The 21491-nt window shown below is 34.8% G+C and overlaps 3 protein-coding genes and 1 long non-coding RNA gene across 15 annotated transcripts; 2 read left to right on the forward strand and 2 right to left on the reverse strand.

The window, feature by feature from the left end:
• Nucleotides 1-594: 594 nt before the first annotated feature.
• Nucleotides 595-2805, reverse strand: LOC119984525. 7 transcript variants are annotated; one of them, XR_005464932.1, is made up of 6 exons: nt 2678-2805; nt 2473-2583; nt 2273-2350; nt 1135-2037; nt 925-984; nt 595-840 (listed from the first exon to the last, which is right to left on the reverse strand). It is a non-coding gene; the product is annotated as an uncharacterized LOC119984525 (long non-coding RNA). The 7 variants fall into 7 exon arrangements; XR_005464927.1 differs by having other exon boundaries at nt 2273-2330; nt 2449-2583; XR_005464928.1 differs by having other exon boundaries at nt 1135-1179; nt 2449-2583.
• Nucleotides 2806-4445: 1640 nt separating this feature from the next.
• Nucleotides 4446-8183, reverse strand: LOC119983527 (serine/threonine-protein kinase SRK2A-like). Of its 6 annotated transcripts, XM_038827191.1 has the most exons (12): nt 8048-8113; nt 7475-7550; nt 7260-7390; nt 6845-6951; nt 6645-6746; nt 6490-6543; nt 6302-6394; nt 6118-6210; nt 5811-5920; nt 5684-5716; nt 5171-5224; nt 4446-4868 (listed from the first exon to the last, which is right to left on the reverse strand). In XM_038827191.1, the coding sequence occupies exons 3-9, from the start codon at nt 7279-7281 to the stop codon at nt 5903-5905; spliced, it is 489 nt and encodes a 162-aa protein (XP_038683119.1). In that variant the 5' UTR covers nt 7282-7390; nt 7475-7550; nt 8048-8113; the 3' UTR covers nt 4446-4868; nt 5171-5224; nt 5684-5716; nt 5811-5902. The 6 variants fall into 6 exon arrangements, with proteins under 6 accessions (XP_038683119.1, XP_038683120.1, XP_038683117.1 ...); XM_038827192.1 differs by lacking the exon at nt 7475-7550 and having other exon boundaries at nt 7260-7432; nt 8048-8183; XM_038827189.1 differs by lacking the exon at nt 7260-7390 and having other exon boundaries at nt 5171-5215; nt 8048-8179.
• A 4778-nt stretch (nt 8184-12961) lies between these two features.
• On the forward strand, nt 12962-14297 carry LOC119983771 (transcription factor bHLH118-like). Its single transcript, XM_038827499.1, has 3 exons — nt 12962-13348; nt 13495-13833; nt 13952-14297. Exons 1-3 carry the CDS (start codon nt 13151-13153, stop codon nt 14045-14047), a joined length of 633 nt encoding a protein of 210 aa, XP_038683427.1. The 5' UTR covers nt 12962-13150; the 3' UTR covers nt 14048-14297.
• A 5387-nt stretch (nt 14298-19684) lies between these two features.
• LOC119984832 (PTI1-like tyrosine-protein kinase At3g15890) lies at nt 19685-21223 on the forward strand. The gene is made up of 4 exons (XM_038828962.1): nt 19685-19867; nt 19942-20095; nt 20190-20452; nt 20540-21223. The coding sequence occupies exons 1-4, from the start codon at nt 19818-19820 to the stop codon at nt 21108-21110; spliced, it is 1038 nt and encodes a 345-aa protein (XP_038684890.1). The 5' UTR covers nt 19685-19817; the 3' UTR covers nt 21111-21223.
• The last annotated feature ends 268 nt before the right edge of the window (nt 21224-21491 follow it).

Consider the following 21491-nt stretch of genomic DNA (forward strand, 5'->3'; position numbering starts at 1 on the left):
ATATTACGAAATATGTTTTATAATATTATTTTTTAAGCAAAATTTACAATGTATATGATTATTATATATTGCATAGTATTTATGTTTTATTAATATTTCTTACAGATTCCACAGATTTTCTAATATATAGAAAAGGAGTATTTGCATGTATATATTTTCAGAGCACCTTTTTTTTTATAATATTATAATGATGAATTGACTCTGTACATAAATTCTTTTTTTTTTTGTGTAATCATTTAGTAGGGAAATTAGAACTTTAATGGACTTATGTCAATATAGTTCTTTTTCTACAAAATGAGTCTATTTGATAAACATGTTTCATTTATGAAAACAGTCGTCCAGTTGCAATCATGTCAATATAGTTTTTTTCAGAATGAGTCAATTTCATAAACACGTTTTTATTTATGAAAACAGTCGTCCAGTAATATATTTTGTTGAAGGCTTAAAGCTCATGTTGCGAACTATCCGAAACTATCTTGTATTCTTGTTTACAAATATATATATCCAATGACCAACGCCTCATCTCGATAAGCTCAGTAGTCAAATGGAACTTGTATGCATTGGGGACTCCAAATTAGCTCAAGCACAGCAAAATACGCATCATACTCATTCATACTTGGGCTCTTGAATTATTATTATTTTCATTCAAAAGAGGAATATAAAACCTGCACCAATGTACACATACCATATGACACCACAGACCATTTGCAATTGTAATACATGTGACTTCACAGAGATATTTAAAAGTGGAATGAACCATTGGACACTATAAGTATCATAAAAACGGCAAATTACATGGGAGGGGAAAGAACCAAAAAAACATTTCCACCGTCTAGCTATCTACAGCAAGATCACAATGAGTAAAATATGGAGTCAGAACCATGGCAAACTTAAAAACGAAGCTAACACAGACATAAATCTAACCTGTGTCGCATGCTTAGGTTTGGATATGCCATAGGCAAGTGTGACAGGTTTAGTTGTTGTCTGTCAGGATGAATACAGAAGATATGACGTATGTTCTTCAAATAAATAACCTAAAAACTCTGCCTAACTTACCGTTTTTAGAACAAATTAAAGGACTGCAATTTTTAAAAAGGACTATTTATATGATAATGAAAAAGAGAAAGAATGTACCTGACAAAAGCATAGAGAGCGAAGACAGTCCTGTCCATAAATGAACTTGAAGAAACAACAATAGAATCAGGAGAGCCCAAAAAAGAGGACAAAAATGCACACAGCATAACGAAATATATAAAAGAAAAGTCAGTATAAAATTTGCATGTTCATGCACATGCTCATTACCCCTCCCCCATGTACTAATTAGAAAGACAAAAGAGAGGAATTAAACATCCCTAGCATTATCTATTCTGTCACATATAACAAAATGAAAGTAAATGTATCCTCTAGTACAGTTGCCCTCCAAAAACAATAATGGGAAGAGCAGAAACAAATAAGATATAGGCAGTGGGGGCCAACCATCTGATAAAGATTAAAAGCGCTGAAATTAAACTAAAGTCGCTGAGCAGTACAAAAGACAGAAAGCACGAAATGTTATTTCGCTGTGTGTAGCTTATTTGTAACATGAAATAAGAGATACCTTATTAGTTGGTGTTCCTTTTTCTGGGTCATGTTGCTGCTCCATTCATGTAGTATCTAGCTTTATTTATAATTTCCTCGCGAGAGGGGAGAACACTAAGATGTAATTTTTGGGGAGAACAATAAACAATTACAAAGCCTAATCTAGTGAGACAATGCCGGTGTGAATTACCAAACCATGACCTTCTAACAAATAATTCAAGCAAATAATGAGGAATAACCAATTATATAATTTTTAAATTATGATGCAAGGAAATTATTTATAAATTATATTGATCCACCTGAAGTGCTGATTTGCATATAATGATATGGCAGTATCTAAAATTTAGCCGACAACACCAAATATCCAACCCAGAGAAACCATGATGGTTTCAGAATATCCAAGAACATAAGCACAGTTGATACCGGAGGTGAAGAAGTGACCCACTTGAAACCATGAATCTGTGAATCCCATGAAAAAAATAAATGCAGAAGTACAAACTCAAAATTTAAATAAAAGCAATCAAAATCAGAAATCTAACAATTGTAGGAAAATAGATCGAAGGTGCCAGAGGGAGATGTTGAAGCAGTGAAATTGAGCACATATGAAGCATACCTTGTATCCCTTCATGAGAATAATCAAATAACAGCAGAAAAAGTAAATGAAAAATTCTAGAAAGTAACGGCCAAAGCTTACCCCGACATGGCTTTTTTTTGTTTCCCGGATGCCTTTTTTTGTCTGAAGCTTGTCAGCCCTGCATTGTAGAAACACTCCCTATTAACAAAACAAAAAATTAGGGTTTCGATTGAAAACAGAGAAAACTAATTTACATAGAAAAGAGCCAAAGAGAGAGAACGGAGGGGTAAATTTACACAGAAAAGATTATAAGACGATACACTATGCTACACACTCCTCTGAGATTCTAACTCCGCAAAGCCTTTTCGTTCCAAGTAGCCGTTCAAGATGCCTTTCTTCATCGGACCACTCAGAAAATCCTTCCAGCGGATCTGATGATAATCGGAAAGAAAGCAAAATGGGAGAGGATAAATAGAGAGAATATCACGAAAAGGATAAGAGAAAATAAATTGAAGCATATGAAACCTTTGAAAACTCAACCGATTACTTAAAAGAGGAGAAGCATTAAGTCACATGCATGAATGGCCTAGAGAAGCAGAGGCGTCGAGTTGAAATCGAGGGTGGAATGTCTGTGGACGGAGAAGGAAGCGTCATCTTCTCAATTGATGTAATTCAGAACAGGGAAGGTATTTCAATTCAACTTTGACACGTGTCAGGGAGCAATAGGCTGTGACTTTGATGACGTGGCTTCATGAGAAGCCTCCTTTACCATTCGAGGCTTCCCTTATTATATACTAGTCGTGAACCCGCGCGACGCGCGGGTTTGATTTTTTTTTCTTGAGTTTTAGTTGTTAGATTTTATATTTATTTTTTTCAATTTGATTTTATTTTTAATAATTATTTATGGGAGATAAAACATACTAATTCAAATTTATTTACAACTATTAATTTTCATAATCACAAAGAATTTGCATTGCTCATCAAATTTGATATGGATTTTTTTATTGTAATGCATATGATTTTGAATAATAAACTAATTTTTTAAACATGTTATTTAGAATTTTTAATGCATTTCTTTTAGTCAAGGCAAATTTTTAATGCCAAAACTCTCACGGATTTGTTTCTCCAAACCCAATATCCTCGTTTTAGCCCAGAAAATCGATATTAAAGTGTTACATTATGAATTCTTCTTATCATTGCCGCTCCACCCTTAATTTTTTCAATGTGGATCTCCACCCTTAATTTTTTCATTGTGGATCTTACCCGAAACATTATGATATTTTGAGACATTATCCAATCTTCAAAGCCGAGCCGGATATCCAAATATTTGAGACATAACTATGTCGTACTACATAGAACAAACATAACAAAATTTAATTAGAAAACCAATCATCCAAATTTTTACTGCAAAATTTGAGCTGGGTAGATTAACATTGTGGGAATGCAACAATCATCATACAATAATACTTTTTATTTAACACGAAGGCTGAACCCCACAACATCAGTTTGAACTTTGAATAACATTTCGTTTAAAGATGATTCTACCGTCTTCATTCTTGTCCATGCTTTTGGACCCTTGGTTGGAGGAAAATCTATGATATCTGGAATTCCTTTGAACCTCCCCTTACAAAGGATAACAAAGTTACCTAAGAATACTTTTGAGATCAAAATGATTACCTAGGTCACAATCGTCCATAGTAACTCTTGATGAAGTCAGACAATATCATCAAATTGGGTTCGTATGAGTATAGGAATTTCTGTCGCAATGGCACAAACATTACAAATAAGTATATATCATGAAAACTGGTGCTCCACTTTCCAAACATAGTTTTTGTAACATCATCTACCATTGCACGGGTATATTTTTTATTTTTTAGAATTTTATTTCTTAGTTTTATAGATGTTATAGTTTTCTCTTTCAATTTCTTTGGTCAAGTTTTACACAATATGAGAAAAAGTAATTAATGTGAGTATGGAATTGATGGTTAATAATTATTTATCCATAATTGAAAAGATTTTACATTATTCATCAAATTTGCTTAAAACTTCACCAGTGATACTCGTTAAAGACATTGTCAGGCCTTCTAGTGGGGTTCATGTACACGGGATAGGGGGGCTGGAATTATTCCAGCAATTTCACCCCATCTCCACCATCCAATGCAACAATACATTGATTTGACAACACTACACTTAATGCATTCAATGGTGGAGATGTGGTGGAATTGCTGGAATAATTCCAGCAAATCCTTTTCCCATGTACACTTCACCAATTGATGACTTGAACACAACACGACAAACTCTAGCATCCCGCTGCAATTATCACATTCTTGGTCTTGTTCACAGCTGACTTCACCATTTGTGCTTTTCTTTAATTAATCAACCTTACACACCAATCAATCATATTTGACAATTTATTCAATGACAATAATGGCCAACTTTTGTAAGAAGCCCCATTGCAAGAGAAGTACTGATTACACCAACACCACTGCTCTTCAAGTAAGGCAAGAATTCTTCCAATGTTGAATCATTTACAGTAGTGGCTATAACCAAGAATCACGTCAATTGCAACAGACGACACTCATCAAGCACATATGTAAAGACATCCAGTGAAAGAACAGTAATGCCGATTCTATACGAAAAGACCAGTAATGCCGATGGAACAGGTCTTCCCTGCTTCCTTGAGTTTTTAAGAGCAGGAATTGTAACATAATGATATCTGTTGTCACAACCAAGTAAAACCAAGATGAGAAATATCACTATATTCATAAATAAAAGCATTAAGTCACCGACAAATCAATAATAGATGATATTAGAAAAATTTACAGAATGTTGATAACATAATTAAATATACATATACTATTTGAGCAACTAATGCAGAGATCCAAATGCAATTTCATGGCATTGCATGTATCATAAGTCCCTTTCCCATGTCATTCATAAAATTTTTGTGGAAGCGGGAGCGATACATGGCTATGCCTTGAAATATAGAAAACATTACTTAAGGCATAGTCTATATACCTTACGCATGCCTACACATTATGTATATTGGAGATGCTTCCACATCTGCATCATCTGATGAATAAGAGGACCAACTATGAAGTAGTATTGCAAACATTTTTGGGGACATTATTGATCAAACAAAGTTCAACTTTGCATTACAGAATTATCAACCAAAGCAATTGACGTTTACACACATGCACAAAAGAAGTGCAGCCATTGCAATATTAAATATTTATGAGAAAGATAACAGGAACTTATATAATGTCTTAATACAGAAACCATAAACTATGTAAAAACATCTAGGATTCATAGTAAACCATTTTCTTTAAAATCTTGGACAGAATAATCCTTCAGGAAATATTCTTTCCTTTCAAGCCATCCTATTGTTGGCATTCAGGGTCTACTTTGGGAGGATTTTATTGGAGTTGCTTGGCCTAGGCGGGTCTTGCAAGTAGAGGTTTAATCCTTTGTTTTGTCTGTGGGTTTTCCCCCTCCCTAGTATCAAAAAAAAAAAAAATATTTGATGTTTACCTCTTTCTCCTTGGCCCTCCCATGCTGCTTGTTCTGTTCAAAATCAACCCACAATAAAACGAATTAAAAAACTTAGCATGTCATGTTTGAGAATTGATCAACCAAACCACAATACTAACAAACTTACAATGTCATGAAGAGTTTGAACCTTGCCATTAATGGGATTATTTTCTTCTCGAGATCTTTGACTTTTTTTCATCACGTGGGAGTTAGAAATGGTTACAAAATGTATGGCATCTATCCAAACAAAGAATAACGCCCCTCTTAAAAAATACAAAATCCCTGACTGGGCCAAAAGCAATACTCTAATGCTTCAAGAAAATAATGGAACTGGTAATCAGACAAATCGGCTCCTACCATTTTTCTCTATATTAGAAAACACGAGCTTTGTGGGCAATCAGGATGTCTAGAAAAAATAGTACGAAAAAAATTACCTTGCCATCATATTCTCGCCATGAAAGAACTTTTGGTGCTATGTATGTTGGAGTTCCAATTCTAGATTTGGGTCTTGAATGCAGCAGAGATGACTGTATAACAACTAAGAGTGATAAATCATAACTGAGAAACAATAAAATGTGTTATCAAGAGGATGAATCAAATATGATTTTCATTTCGAACCTTCGAGTAACCAAAATCACAAATTTTCAAGCGTGGAGCAGGGCCTCCATCTAGCAAAGTGTTTTCCAGTTTCAAATCCCTATGGAATATTTGCTGCAAAAAGGAAATATAAACCAGGCTACATAAATAGACATCGATATAATACATGGAACAGTGTAAGTATTATTGGACTCCTAAGTTGATTATACCATGGAGTGACAGTAATTGACACCCGAGATCAGCTGCTGGAAGAAATACCTAGCCTGACATTTAAAATGGAAAGAAGAACAATACCAGATCATTACCAAATAAGTGTCAACAAATACTAAAACAAAAATTAAAGAAAAGGCGAGAAATTGTTAACCTCATCTTCACTAAATCTATCGGCATTGTAGATTCGCACAAATAGCTCTCCACCAGGAGCATACTTCATCACAATAGCCAAATGTGTGGGTGTTAAAATCGCCTGCAAACAAAGCAGAAGCACAAATTAAATAAATTGATAAAAGGATAGTTGAAGCATCATTGAGAAAGAAGTACAATTAGGAGATGGGAACCACTTACCTCCTTGAAGCGGATTATGTTAGGGTGCCTTAGTAACCTATGATTTATGATCTCCATTGCCACATTCTCATCAATTTGCAAAAAATCAACAACCATGCATAATTCCCCTACATCAATCTCATTATTTGGCTACTCATGAAACAGGGGAACATGGATAGTAATACATACAAAAACTATTTTGTGACGTCAATTTTCAAATTGCCAAAGGTGAACACCATACTGTCACAATAGGCTAAAAGATACATAATCACAACTATTTTTCATCATAGAAATGCAATGATAAACTGACAGGAAAATTGATACACAATAACCCAATGCACATGCTGTAAATGATAAGAGACGCACACATCAAACTTTCTACCGAGATTAAATTATCAGAATAATAATAAAATTGGGCAATATTTGAAAAACATACCTGTCAAAAAGCTATAGCACATTATTATGAATTAATAAAAGAAACATAATTAGGCCACATGTGCTTTATAGTCGGGGTAAGAAAAGATAGGTTGTTCAAATCTGCCTTGTGCAAAATTGTTCTTGCAAAATCTGCCAACAATTGGACCCAAGCATCTCCAACAAATGTCGTAACTGCAAAAAATTAAATAATATCTAAAACTTGAATGAGCATACCTATGCTAAAGTAGTTGTAGAATACTCCATCATAACCATTCATTTTATCAGGCAACGCCCCCACAAATTCTACACCCTGTAGTCATGAAAAAGTTTCATCCAGTCATATATATGACGATGAATCTAGCACCATGCATCAAAAACATAAGATAACTCCATCAAAAGAACATAGTTTCAACAAAAAAAATCAATATATGACAATGAATCTTCCCAAAATTAGTATTATGCCAGACATAAAAATCTTCCCAAAATTGATACAAAACAAAGCAAAGAGAAAGAAATTCAAAACCCATAACATCAAAGCCGATAAACCTAGTATCAAACCAACCCAATTCATATCATTCAACGCAAAAACCCAATGAAAATATGCCGGTATGTATTCCTCACGAAGACACAAATATGGACATATGCAAACAAACACTCACACAAACAGAATCAAAAAAATGGAACCTCACACTTAAATTCTTATCAACCAATAATCAAACAAATTAAATATATGACATGTGGTTTTACCAGTACATACGAAAGGGGAAAAAAAATCAAAAGCGACAAACTTCAAATTGAAGGTGATACCTCTGTGGGCCATGAAGCGAAACACAGGCCCGCCATTACTTGGAGGACGACCCATGACTTCTCTTGTAAAACTATCAAGGGAGAAAGCGAGTGCTCGCAAAACCCACCTTGGATTACGGATTTATAGACTTGAATTTCAGAGGGATATGGAAGCAGAGAACGGGAGTAGCAATCGGTTGCAATTTTTGTGGGCTATGGAAACCGAGAAGGAAGCAACACCGGGAGCAGCAATCGGTTGTAGCTTTTGTGGGCTATGGAAACCGAGCACGGAATCACCAAACGAACAACAGCTCCGTAGAATCAATTGCAAATTTTGTGGGTTATGGAACCCAAGCAAAGAAGCAACAAACGAACAGCGTTCTTATTGCCATCGGGCATGTTTAATTGGGAGATGGGAATAGAGAACGGGAGCAGCAGACGTAGAAACGGCTTTAAGGTCGTGCGTTTTTTTTTTCCCCCTTCTTTTATTGTCGCCCGACACGTTCTATTGGAGAAAAGATTATTGGAGAAATAAGAGGAGAGCTGTGAGAGCATCCGAAAAAGAGGTAAAGAAGTGTGGAGAGTCCACGTAAGACGAAACATAGAATTTTAGCATGACAGGTGTCAACAAAATAGAAACAATTGTTAGAGCCTCTGCTTTTATATATAGTATAGATTTAAGACACTGCTCAACTACATCAATAAATATGTATTTTTTCCTTACTAATTAATAAAATGAATTGGGCTCATCTACTACTTATAATAAAACAGTATCTTAATTATTTTTATTATTACCTATTTTAAATTCATCAAAAATACTATTTCCATTTTTGTATCCACCCTTTGTTTGTTCTTACTATAGTTTGTCGCCGGAACCAAAGATCTTATAAAGATAGCAATACTAGTCACTAGATCCTTTTTTGGATGAATAATTTTGTACAAGAAACCAAATTGAAATTTAAAAAAAATAAAATCTATGGTATCTAGTACCGTATGTTGGTTGTTGAAGTGTTTAATATTTGGCTTGGGCTGAGAATTTAGGGAAACTCTATTAACAATGAAATAATACTAATTAGGGCTACAGTCATACAAATGTCTTGGTCTCCATAATATTGCTATGGCTTTGATGGACCTTTCCACTTGAACTATTATGAAGTGTTTAAATACTTTATTATATCAGAACTACTGGCAGTCTGCCACTACAAGAAATATATATATATATATATATATATATATATATAATATATACTACCACCTAAAAGAGGTAGATAAAGGAACTAGTTACGTTTTGTCAGACAGGTGAATGCACAGGATGATGATGTAATTATAAGTGATCACATATATGCATGTTTTTTAGAGCCGGTCAGCTCATAGTTCTATATACAAGCTCAAAATGGTCCATATATACGTGATCCGAAATGATTAGGTGAATTAACGAACCGAGAAAATAATATTTTGTGTCTGGTTCGCCTAATTTTTTTACAAAAAGATAAGAAAAAGATGCGCCTAATGATCAAGTGTGAAGCTAGGTTGAAAGAGAGAGCAAAATTTCTAATTGTTGGAAACTAATTTCGGTAGAAACACCCAAAAATATTTGCAAGAAACTAGTTTTTTATTAGTATGGTCGTTTTTGTTCACTAACGACTTTGAGATGGATTGAAAGCCATTCTATATATATATATATATATATATATATATATGACTTTTAACCTCTTATACAGCATCGTCATCTTGAATAAAGCACGTGAGGGGAAACATTGGGTGAATGGCGTTGTCGATAGGGGTCATCATTTGATCCACAGGTCAAGACCAGGTCCTAAATTATATCGGGTCTGGGTTTCATTTTTGGGGTCTGGTCTGGTCCGAAACCCGACACTTCTGACCAATTTTGACCCGACCCAAATCCGACTAGACAATATACATTATTTATGTAATATATACATATATATTATATTTGTAATGTATGTGTATATATACACACATAATACATGTATATTACACATATGCATATATATAATACATTTCTCTCAAAAAAAATACAGATATAAATATTATATAATCAAAAGTCGGATCCGGCCCGGGCCGGGCCTAGGCCTCATTTTGAGAGCCAAGCCCGGCCCAATTATCAAAATCCAGCCCGGGTAATAATATAAGAAAATGAGGATGGACTATGAACAGTATGGTGACGTGGACAAGTGTTTCCATTAACGTCATAGTCATACTGCACATATATGTCAATCATAGATCACATTGTATCAAACGGACACTGTGTGTTCTTTCTCACAAAGGTCGTAAAAGTCAATCCGATGTGATCATGTGAACACAAAAGAATGTGGCTCTTCCTCACAAAGGTACAGTTCTCACATGCTTTTCTTGTTTTTTAACGTGATGACATTCAACCTATAATTAAACAAGTGTTTATTTTTTAATCCTGGAATTATATAGCCAATAATTGAGTGACTTCCTTTGTTTATATGGCTTGTCACATTGCTCGATGGTCAATTCGTCAGAGTTAACATGATCAAACCATACCCAAAGAATTATATGTATATTAGCCCGTACACATAATGGGTGCGTACGGACACTCTTTTGTAAACTCGGTATTCTCTCCAGCAAGTGACATTGTTGGGCCATAAACATATGATTAGTGTCAATATCGATTAAGTATAAGAAACTTAATTGATTAATATACATAGATGGCCCCATAACATACTACCTCAAGGACTCAAAGGAGGTATATGCAACTCTTGTTGAAGAGTGGGACTAGGTGATATGGTAAGGACGGTAACACGTGAACGTGATTCACGGTTGTGTTACATCATTGCAAATGAGCAGATGCATGAGGTTGATGTAATTCTAAGAGAACGATTTTTGGGTGGTCAATTTTGGGGGTCTCTCTTTTCATTTTATCTGCATATGGTGGTGTTGGTTGGTTTGGGTTTGATCTCAGTTGTTGGGGTTGTCTTTTGTTTCCGTTTGTTTACCCTGCTTCATGCTGCATTATGTGCTGTTTTTCGCTTGGATGTTTGTTGTGTAGAAGGGTCTTCCTTCCCTGTTCTCTCTTCTACTTATAAATAAATTTAATACAGATTTATCAAAAAACAAAAGAGAACGATGGGAGAGCAAACACACGATGATAGTGTACCTCGTATTGTTAGAGTATTGATAAGGTTGAGTTTGAGCGGGAACACACGGAGATAGAGTGGCTCAAAGGACAACTCCTATACATGGGACTTGTCGTCTTGTATCGTGAGTGTTAAAAGAGTGGAAGGCATGACTCGAGAGAGTCGGTAACAAAGTGGGTACGTGGTTTAGTCACGAGTGGAGTGTATTTTTTGTTGAAGGGAATCACACGTGAGGGGGAGATTGTTGGGATACACATATGTGATTAATGTCCAAAATCTCTTTTTTTTTGGTAAATATTCGAGTCCCAAATTGGTTAAGTACAAAAAAAATTAATTGTTCAACATGCATGGATGGACTCATAACCTATCGTCTTAAAATTTTGGGTTTAGAACTTTATATGGGTTCCAAAAATGTATGTTTGTGCGTGTATACATACGGACACTCATCCGTCATATCTCTCCAACATACGCAAAGTGCATAGTTTAATTTCAACTAGTGTGTTGTTAGGATCGTATTGGATATAAGAATATATGAGCTGTATAAATTTCCCTGGAGATTCCTTCGACTTTCTGAAAAATCATACAACAGATATATATATTATTTATTCCCAAGCCTATCTTTCCAAATCATGACCACAAACGCATGATCTAAATAAAAATTTTCTGTATTGTTGCTCAACTACATTGATCTCATTGTCTGTACTAATTAATTAAACAGTGGCTCATATATAATTCAATAAAATCAATTGAGGTCTACCAATTATGTGAACAGTATCTTCATACTTTAACTATTTGCTAAGATCAACATATATAACAGAACTTGATCCTTCAGGATATTTAATTAAAATTTTGTACAATTATTAATCAAATCAGAGGTAGGTTGGTGGTTGGGGGCTTCTGAAACTAACCCATTTCGGATCTTTAATATAAGAGTTGCTTTATCCAGACCAAAACATTTTGTTGGTTTGGTGTATGCATGCCCATAACTGGTCATAGAGCTTCATTCAGACCCACAATCTTATTTCATGGTCTAGATTCTTGGAAACACAGCAAGGATATAATCCATATAATAATAATATATAACTATTATTTGATAAAAAATTATTATTATTATTTGGATATCTCCTTACATTATTGCTTGCAAAGGCAAATTAAACAAATCCAACTCAAAATAAAAAGGCATATAAGTAAAAAAAAAAAAAAAAAAAAAAGAAGTAATTTTGGCTATTATTCCCAATCTTCTGCCGGAGATTCGCTCTTTATTTGAAGTTTTGATACTTGTACTAAATAATAATCATATAGATCGTACAATATACTAGTTGGAAGAATGCACTGCATCAGGTCAAACTTTTTTGAACTCATATCATATGTATGTATTATGTATATATAATATAAATGAACCACAACACTAGAGATATCAATAAAATAATTAATAGAGTTAACGACCATACCTCTTTACTTATGATGTTTATCGTCCAATCACATAACTTCTAAATTAATGTGAACGCACTAGGGTCTGCTTTTCTGTACATAGCTACAGTGCCGACATATATTCTAATTAGGTTTAACTATAGACTTATTGTACATCCTTTTTGTTTCTTTATTGACTATAATTTTTCTTTCTTTTTCCAAAGAAAATGATACTACTATTGAGAAGAAAAATTAATAAACAAAAAACTTGTAGAAGTCCCTGTAAAAAAATTATTTAAAAAGGGAAAAAATGGAGGAGTTATTTATGAGAATAAGGTCACTTTACTCTCTTCTCTGGAACAATTAAATAATTTAATTTATGGGGAATCTTGGCATTTCCGTCCAAACAGAAGATCACATACGCCTAACAATCATATCTTCTTTCATGAACGGAGTGGGACCTCACCCTAAATAATATATGTTAACATGAGTTTCCTTTACAGTACATGATGATCTGTGGTTCCAGATTTCCTTTGATCCCCAACACAAACACAAAATCTCAAAGGATCTGCCGTTTTGTCCAGCTTCAATGGATGATGTAAATAGCGCCAGCTATAACAAGGGAAAAATTCCGTGGCGAGAATCGCATGTCCAGAATCCTAATGAGAGTAGTGCCAATGATATTGATCAGAAGGCGATGCATAGACAAGTTGAAAGGCAAAGAAGGCAAGAAATGGCTGCCCTTTATGCTTCCCTTCGATCTCTCCTCCCTCTTGAGTACATCAAGGTCAATAATTAGTTAATTCCTCTTTGATTTACTTCTTTTACCTTCTATTGCTTGTTTATATTTCCGAGCTAGCTAGCTGAATTTTTTGATTTACTAAAAATGGAGAAAAGAAAAATTAGTTAGGGTTTTCATTTACACGTTTTCAGGGAAAGCGTTCAACGTCGGATCACATGAACGAGGCTGTGAATTACATCCAAAACTTGAAGAGTAAAATAAGAGAACTGGGTGCAAAGAGAGATGAGTTGAAGAGATGGTGTAATTTTGACTCGCAAAGTGGAAGTTCAAATGAGAATTCCCCAAGTAGTCTTGTTGTTGTCCAGCCAAGCTTGGGTGGCTTGGAGATATCGTTCAGTGGTGGCTTTGGGGATCGACAGTATTCGACCCTATCAAGAGTGATAGAACTTCTTCTTGAGGAAGGAGTTTGTGTGGTCAATTGTGTTTCCACGAGGGTAAATGAAAGGCTACTTCACACCGTCCAAACCGAGGTACGTATATATAAATCTGAAGTAGGGTTTCAATTGCTTTTGTTCTCTTTGTATTAATTTCTTGGTGCCCAACAGCTTTAATTAGCTTCTCATCACTTGTATGCTATTTTCTTGACAGGCCATTGATCCAGCCAGCTTTAGTTTATCATCACTCCAACAGAAACTAACATCAGTAATTTTTTCATCGTCATCATCAAGCATGGCATCCAAATAAATAATTTCAGTGTGTCAAGTAAGATCTGATGAGAGATTAATTTGGCTTGCCATGCTCATGGCACCGTGATTGACCTAGCTAGTTTTGATTATATGAATGGTGAAGTGTGAAATAATCTGATTTGAGGCACTTGGTTTATTCTGAGATATAGCTAACTTGTGCTGAAGTTCTTATTTCCAAGTAATGTTGTTGTGTGATAGTTTACTTCATTCTAATTGTTATATATGTTGCTGCATTAATTTGTGTGCAATATGTTAATGTTTTAGAAAAACTTTTCTTTGGATGAAAAAGTCTGCATGTAAATGTTTTAGCAGACTTCCAATGTATGTGAGTATATTGTGATTAGAAATCACTTGGGTGATAGCTTAGTAGTGAATCTCTATGGGGTCAAGTCGTATGAACTCAGAAAATTCCGAGTTAGATTCCCATTGAGAACAGTATTCTTATGGCCATGCACTAGACTTTTGTCCAAGGTATTCTATTGTCAGGTAGGAAATTTCTGTGAGCACGGGTCTGATGATTCAAGTTTAGGCTCATATCAAATATCCAAAGGGTAAACTTGTATGGTAGTGTTCTCGGTTAAAAAAAATATTATGATTAGAATTTATTTGTACTTGTTTAGTAATGTAGCTAGCTAGCTGTTTGGAGTGTCAAAGTAATTAAGTGAGAGTCAACTGTAAAAATTCTTGATGACAAGTCGTTTTTAGAGTCCGTCATGTGCATGGATTCTCTTTGTTCACAACTTGAAACAAAATTATTTGTAATTTTAATAACTCTTCTCGGTCCATGCATGAAGTTTCGTAGAGAGTTGGATGCAATCGACATTATTGTTGTTTTTCGTATCAAAATCTTGATTGATTTTTTTTTGTTTCTCTGTATGTGTGCTTAATTGTGTATCTATACGTCTTTGTTGTACTTCTGTCATATATTCGTTCCTGGAAAAAATCCTATGGGGAATAAAATCAAAGCAGATCAGTGGTTGCATGTTATTATATCTTAATTAATATCTATAAATGCTTGATTAGTATGAGATTTGCAGTGGCACCAACCGGCCAGCTGATCAGCCAGCCAGGTATGCGCCAAGGACCACCTATAGTTTGGTTTTGTTAACTGTGATATATATATACAACTTGAGAGTGTCCAAAGAAGTTGGTCCTCCATACTTAAGTTTCATCATGTCTACGTATCATAACTGCCTTACATTAATCACAATGGATAATTGGTTTCTTTTGCTGAAAATAGACAGTTAAGCCAGTTGTACCTTGATCATGAAGCCTGAGGCCAATTTATTGCTAATTTTTGTTCTTTTTCTGGGGGGTTTTTTCTTTCCCCTTCTCTCTATCTTTTGAGTAGTACCAACGAAGGTGGTTGGTGATCAATGTTGTTCCCATGCATGCATTCTATTTGTCGGGTTCTTTTTTAATAATTGAATTTGGTCAATTTTATTAATTAGTTGGTTTGCAGAAATGATTAATTTGGCTTGCACTTCAAGGATTTGAATGACTCTGCATTTGCTTGATGAGTTGGTTATTAACATGTAGTAATTCCTTTCTCTGTTTTTTTTTGTATGGATGCAATAATTCCTTTGTTTCCTGTAAATATCATCATAATTTTGAATATATAGACAATAACATATAAAAAAAATTAAGTGATTAGCTAGATTTGCATTGCATTCTGAAATTGTAGCGACTTCCTGAGCAAATGTTGCATGGTCTTGGAATTCATTTATTACTTTTAGGAGTGGTTTGATTTGGGTTTGGCATATTCTATTTAACAAGATTGTATGGTCATGGACTCTAATTATTCGATCCTTATATATGGGATAACCGAAAAGATCCTATCTGTAAATCAAGCGTGGGGTGTGAAAGTATTGTTTGATTAGCAATAATTCAACCATCTCTCCGGCTTCCAAAGGTTCTTTTATCCAAAAAAATATAAAAAGAGGCTACATAGACTAAAAAAACACAGTTGTTGCGACCATCATTTTCTTTTGGTGGACATATATTGTGTACCGTTATCATCTTTTGCGTATGCATTGAATAAACTTGTCAATCCTTCCGCAAATTATTTGTAGGATAAACTCATAGAAAATACATGTGTATATTCATTTTTAGATGGGATTGAATACTTTTAGAAGAGTGTGACTTGCATACCGCTAGCCAATCGAACCAGCCCTAAAGAAAAAAATATTGCAATTTTTTTCCCCTTGTTTCATTAATTTGGTATATATATATATAAAAAAAAAAAGATCAATGGCGATTATTTGTTACATTCAAGATCTCAGGATGAAAAGTACATTCATCAATAATTCTCAATTATTGGATATATGGATTGTGGGTGGTCTAGACAGTCTACTTGTAATCATTATATATAACAAGAAATGATAACTATCACAAGTTTAACCCTAACACATAACGTGCATATTGGAAACCAAGAAAGAATCACGGTATTTGAATATTTGTAACCACTTAACACATGTAAGACTGTATCGAACTATTAATGATGTCTAAATTCAATATCTATGGTCAATATTCCATATATTTAATTGGATTACATATGTGTCATATCTTTTAACGAAATCAATGTCAAGTTTTTTTTTTTTGTTTGGGAATTCGGGGCCTGAATTTGATTTTCAAATTCAAGCTCTGAAGTTGTTGGTTAGCATTAGACTTATCACAATAATATATTTTAATACAAAAATATATATCTAAAACACAACTTTTGTTTTCAAAGAAGGTCATATATCAACCAGAGACAGGAGTGTCCATCCTTGAGGGTGGACAATATGGACAATCGTCTAGGACCTTCGAATTTTTAAGACCTTATATTTTGAAAAACTATTATTGTTATAATAGCTCCAAACTCATTTAAATGACATGACAATTTTTTTTAAAGATGACTCACTCTTTTGTAAAGTTCTTTCAAGGCCTCCAAAGACTCAGATACGCCATTGATCAGAGATATCAAGCCACAATCAACAAGCATTGAACTAGTAGAAGCATGTCATTAACAAGGAGGCAGCCACTAAAAATTTATTCAAAGATACCGAAACCAATGACCTAAATGAAAGGTTACAAAAAGAAAAAAGAGTATAACGGACGAGTTGATAAAGCATCTAGAAAGCGTAGTCACTACCTTGTTGTCAAGTCCAACCGAACAAACCTGGCGGAGGAAGACCAAAACACAGAATGTCAAAAATTGCAATCATCTGTCAAAACTCTGTTCTTTTGGTCTCTCGAGCATTGAAGTCAAAAGGTGCTGCCATATCTTCAGTATTTTTTATTATATTATATTTTGCTAAGTTGGAATATGAATAAGGACAATTGCTATAGTTGACAAAAAAAGCCCTCAAGTCAACCTAAAAACATGTGTTTAGTGTTGAGTCTAACTTTCCTTTTTCTTACTAGCTAGCTAGTTTTCTTTCAAAATCCTTGACTGGCAACTCACATAAATATTATCATAATCTTATAATATCCTATAATATTACAACTATTATAATATTAAAAAATAAACTTTATTTACTAATAACTTAGAGAGCAGTTCCGAAAAAAAAAATTTAAAAGACGCAGATAGCGGTTAGGGCTAAATGAACAGGTCAGCTCAATACAACGAAAGACCAGTTTAGGGACACACTAAGAGTGTGTTTGGATTGAGAGATTTGGGGGGGAAGAGAAGGGAAGGAAAAGGAAGGGAAGGGAAAATACATTTCCCTCTCTCATGTTTGGATAGATAAAAAAAGAAAGGAAAGAAAAGTAGTTTAATTTACTAGTTTACCCTTATTTTTTATGTTTAAGTGTTATGTCCAAGGGTAAAATAGGTTTTAAACTTATAAGTAACTTAATTAGTAATCTCTTCCCTCCAAATGACTTCATTTTGGGAGGAAAGAATTTTGAGAAAAATTTAAAGAAATCTTTCTCCCAAATCCCCTCAAATCCCTCCCCTCAATTTTTTATAAACTATCCAAACAAGGGAATTGGAAGGAAACTCTCTTTCCTTTCTCTTCCCTCCCCTCTAAATCCTTCAATCCAAACACACTCTAATTGAACAGCTAATTTCAAATCCAAACCTTTGTGGGCTAAGAATAGTAGGCTCGATATTCTCCTCCAGTGTATCGCCGAGTATATGAACAAGTATGCAGATCAGCCTTCAAAACTTTATGGTCAAGGTCATGTAGGTCAATTGCCACTGCTTTCAATGTAATACTTTCTTAATTGAAGCCTGGCCCAATAAATCTATCAAAAATAATTGGACTGTCAGGCCCAACTGGTGAGCTTTGCAACTCTACCAAGAGGTCCTCCCAAGTCTCAACTAAAAAAATAAATGGTTGATTCGACAAATTCAAGTTAGTAGAAGGATTTACGAGACATTTGGTTCATAATTGAATGAGTGTGGAGTACATGTAAGATGAGCGTGACTATCAGTGTGAGGTGAACATGACCATATTTGATATGAAACAAAGAATGAGTATAAGTGTGAAAATCATAATAACACAATTTACATCTTAACCTTTTCCCTTTAAAAAAATTAAAAAAATGATATTAAAAAAGGGTATAGTAGTTTTTCTTATATTAAAACGCATTCTCCTTTATGGAGAATGGTCATTCTCATCATTTTGATAAGCTTGACTATTCTCCACAAAGGAGAGTAGAGGGATGGATTCCACCTTTTCAAAATGAACCAAACAAAGGAATTGGTGATTCTCATTCTCATTCCATCCTCTAAATGTCAACCAAATGTCCCCTTAGTGTTTGTTTTTACCATTACTTTTGAAATGTGTAGGTAGTATATGAGATCGTTGTGGATCCGGGGCTCCGCAATTCGTTTAAAATTGTAGAATCTACAATTTGAATCCAATGGTTTGAGAGGTGTGCTACATCACATAATATTTTTGTTTTTAAAATTTATCTAGCTTTTTCTCCACCATTAAATGTGAATTATAAACTCTATAGAGCTCTCAAATATGATGGTTGTTCCCCTCTAGCACAAAATTGTTCATTCGCTTCATTTCCTGTTGGTTTGAAGCATTCATCTTGGGGAAAAAATATATTGTACTACTTATTGTCTCTGATCAATGAAGTTTTCCCCGCGTAATTAAATATCATTTGTAAGAATCCTTAAGGAGAGTTAATAAATGAAGGTACAAAAATACTCTTATTAAAATTGAAATGAATGAAAAATTTGTAGGGATGATTTTGCAAATATTAAATAAAATTTTCTCACCTTACAAATCCCCAAATTGAGGGGTTACAAAATGTAGAGTTTGAGAGTTAAGTAAGGGGAATCTTTCCCCCTCCTTCATCCCACTTAACTCTCTCTCCTACAATTTAAGCAAGGTGGAGTTATTCACCTCCCTTTAACCCTTCTCACTTAACTCTCTAAAACTTTAATCGAAGCAAGCCCTTAATGATTGATTACGCCATATATACCCCACCATACGAGAAAATTCAAGATTAATTAATGGTTTAATATTAAAGCAAATATTACTTGATTAATATAAATAAATTGGATTAGTCTCCAAATAATTAATAAACCAAAAATAACAAGCACTACAAGACATCAACTTGTAATAAAAGCCTAGCGTCGTATATATGTGTTGTTTGCATACCATGACTTCCTAGGCTGCTTTTTTGTCTTCACCACTAGCATCTCTTCCTTTGTTCTTAGAATTCTCCAAATTAAAATTTGCATCCTCCTTTCCTTGACAAAATCTACTTGCCTCAAATTGTTTATCTAGCTAGCTCTACTTGTTATCCTTTCAACTAATCAAACTATGATGTGGAGATGTTTTTGCTGCCAATCCCTAGAGCATCCAAAGATAAGGTATGCTACAAATATACGTGACTATGAATTATGTGACAATTTGATTGATTTCTTGATTTCTTTTTGAGAAGCAGAAGTGCAAGCAAGACTAGTAATGGGGATTACCCATGGGAGAGATATTCCTTAAAAGAAATTGTTCATGCGACCAACAACTTCCATAACGACAACAAGATCGGAGAGGGCGGGTTTGGTACCGTTTACCGGGGACGCACAAGTGAAGGTGTCGAGGTAATTCTTTCCATCTTTTCATTAATCTAATTAATACTCATTGATTTCTTTTGTTAGTAGTTAGTGACTTAGTGGGCCTATTTTGATGTTGCAGATAGCAGTGAAACGACTCAAGGCCATGAGTGCAAAGGCAGAGATGGAATTCGCCGTGGAAGTGGAGATTCTTGGCTGGGTGAGACACAAGAATTTATTGGGTTTGAGGGGATTCTATGCTGGTGGAGATGAGAGACTAATTGTCTATGATTATATGCCTAATCATAGCTTGATCACCCATCTCCATGGAAAATTAGCTGCCGATTGCCTACTAGATTGGTCTCGGAGAATGAAAATAGTCATCGGATCAGCCGAAGGATTAGCGTAAGTATTGTTAATTTTTGGTTGCAGTTTATTAAGCTAGAGAGACCCTCATTTATGTTAATTTGTGTGATTAATTTGTTTGTGAAGATACTTGCACCATGAGGCCAATCCACACATAATACACAGAGACATAAAGGCAAGCAATGTACTTTTAGACATAGATTTCCAAGCAAAGGTAGCTGATTTTGGTTTTGCAAAGCTGATACCGGAGGGAGTTAGCCACTTGACCACTAGAGTGAAGGGAACAATAGGGTATTTGGCCCTTGAATATGCTATGTGGGGGAAAGTTTCAGAGAGTTGTGATGTTTATAGCTTCGGAATATTACTTCTTGAAATAATTAGTGCAAGAAAGCCCCTGGAGAAGCTCCTTGGTGGAGTAAAACGTGACATTGTTCAATGGGCCACCCCATATGTCCAAAAAGGCGCATTTGATCGAATTGCTGATCTCAGATTGAAGGGCAACTATGACTGTGGTCAGGTAAAATTGTTGATCTTGCTCGCCATGAAATGCACCGAGACCAATCCAGAGAACCAGCCGACCACGATCGAGGTGGTGGATTGGCTTAAAGGCGGAGCAGGGAGGAGGAAAAAGGAGGTGACGCACATTCAAGTGGAAGATATGGTTGGAGAAGGAGGAGGAGAAGACAGTATCAAATGACATTGTCAATATCGTAGGTGGCAAAATATATATTGGCATATTGCCAGACCAGCAAGCGTTGTATACTTTGCAGGTCATTTTAGAGAATTTATACAAGACATTAGACCTATGGATATGCTAATAATTAATAACCCCAAAGAATTTGTCGTATTCAATGTTAGAGAATAGCTGTCATCCATCATACATCCATATATATCCGTGTTGAATATTGAGAGACATGGGCTTGAGAAAATCTTTTGTGGTGGGCCTGCGAGGATGATTTCGTGGGCTTGTGTTTCCTACAATCAATAGCAATGCGCTGAGTTTTATTTGAAGTCACGAGGGTAGAGAGAAAATATGTCTTTTGTCCCGTACTGATGCGGGGCCCATGATTGTAAGGTG

Source organism: Tripterygium wilfordii, chromosome 18, assembly GCF_013401445.1.
Source record: "Tripterygium wilfordii isolate XIE 37 chromosome 18, ASM1340144v1, whole genome shotgun sequence".
Taxonomy (NCBI): domain Eukaryota; kingdom Viridiplantae; phylum Streptophyta; class Magnoliopsida; order Celastrales; family Celastraceae; genus Tripterygium; species Tripterygium wilfordii.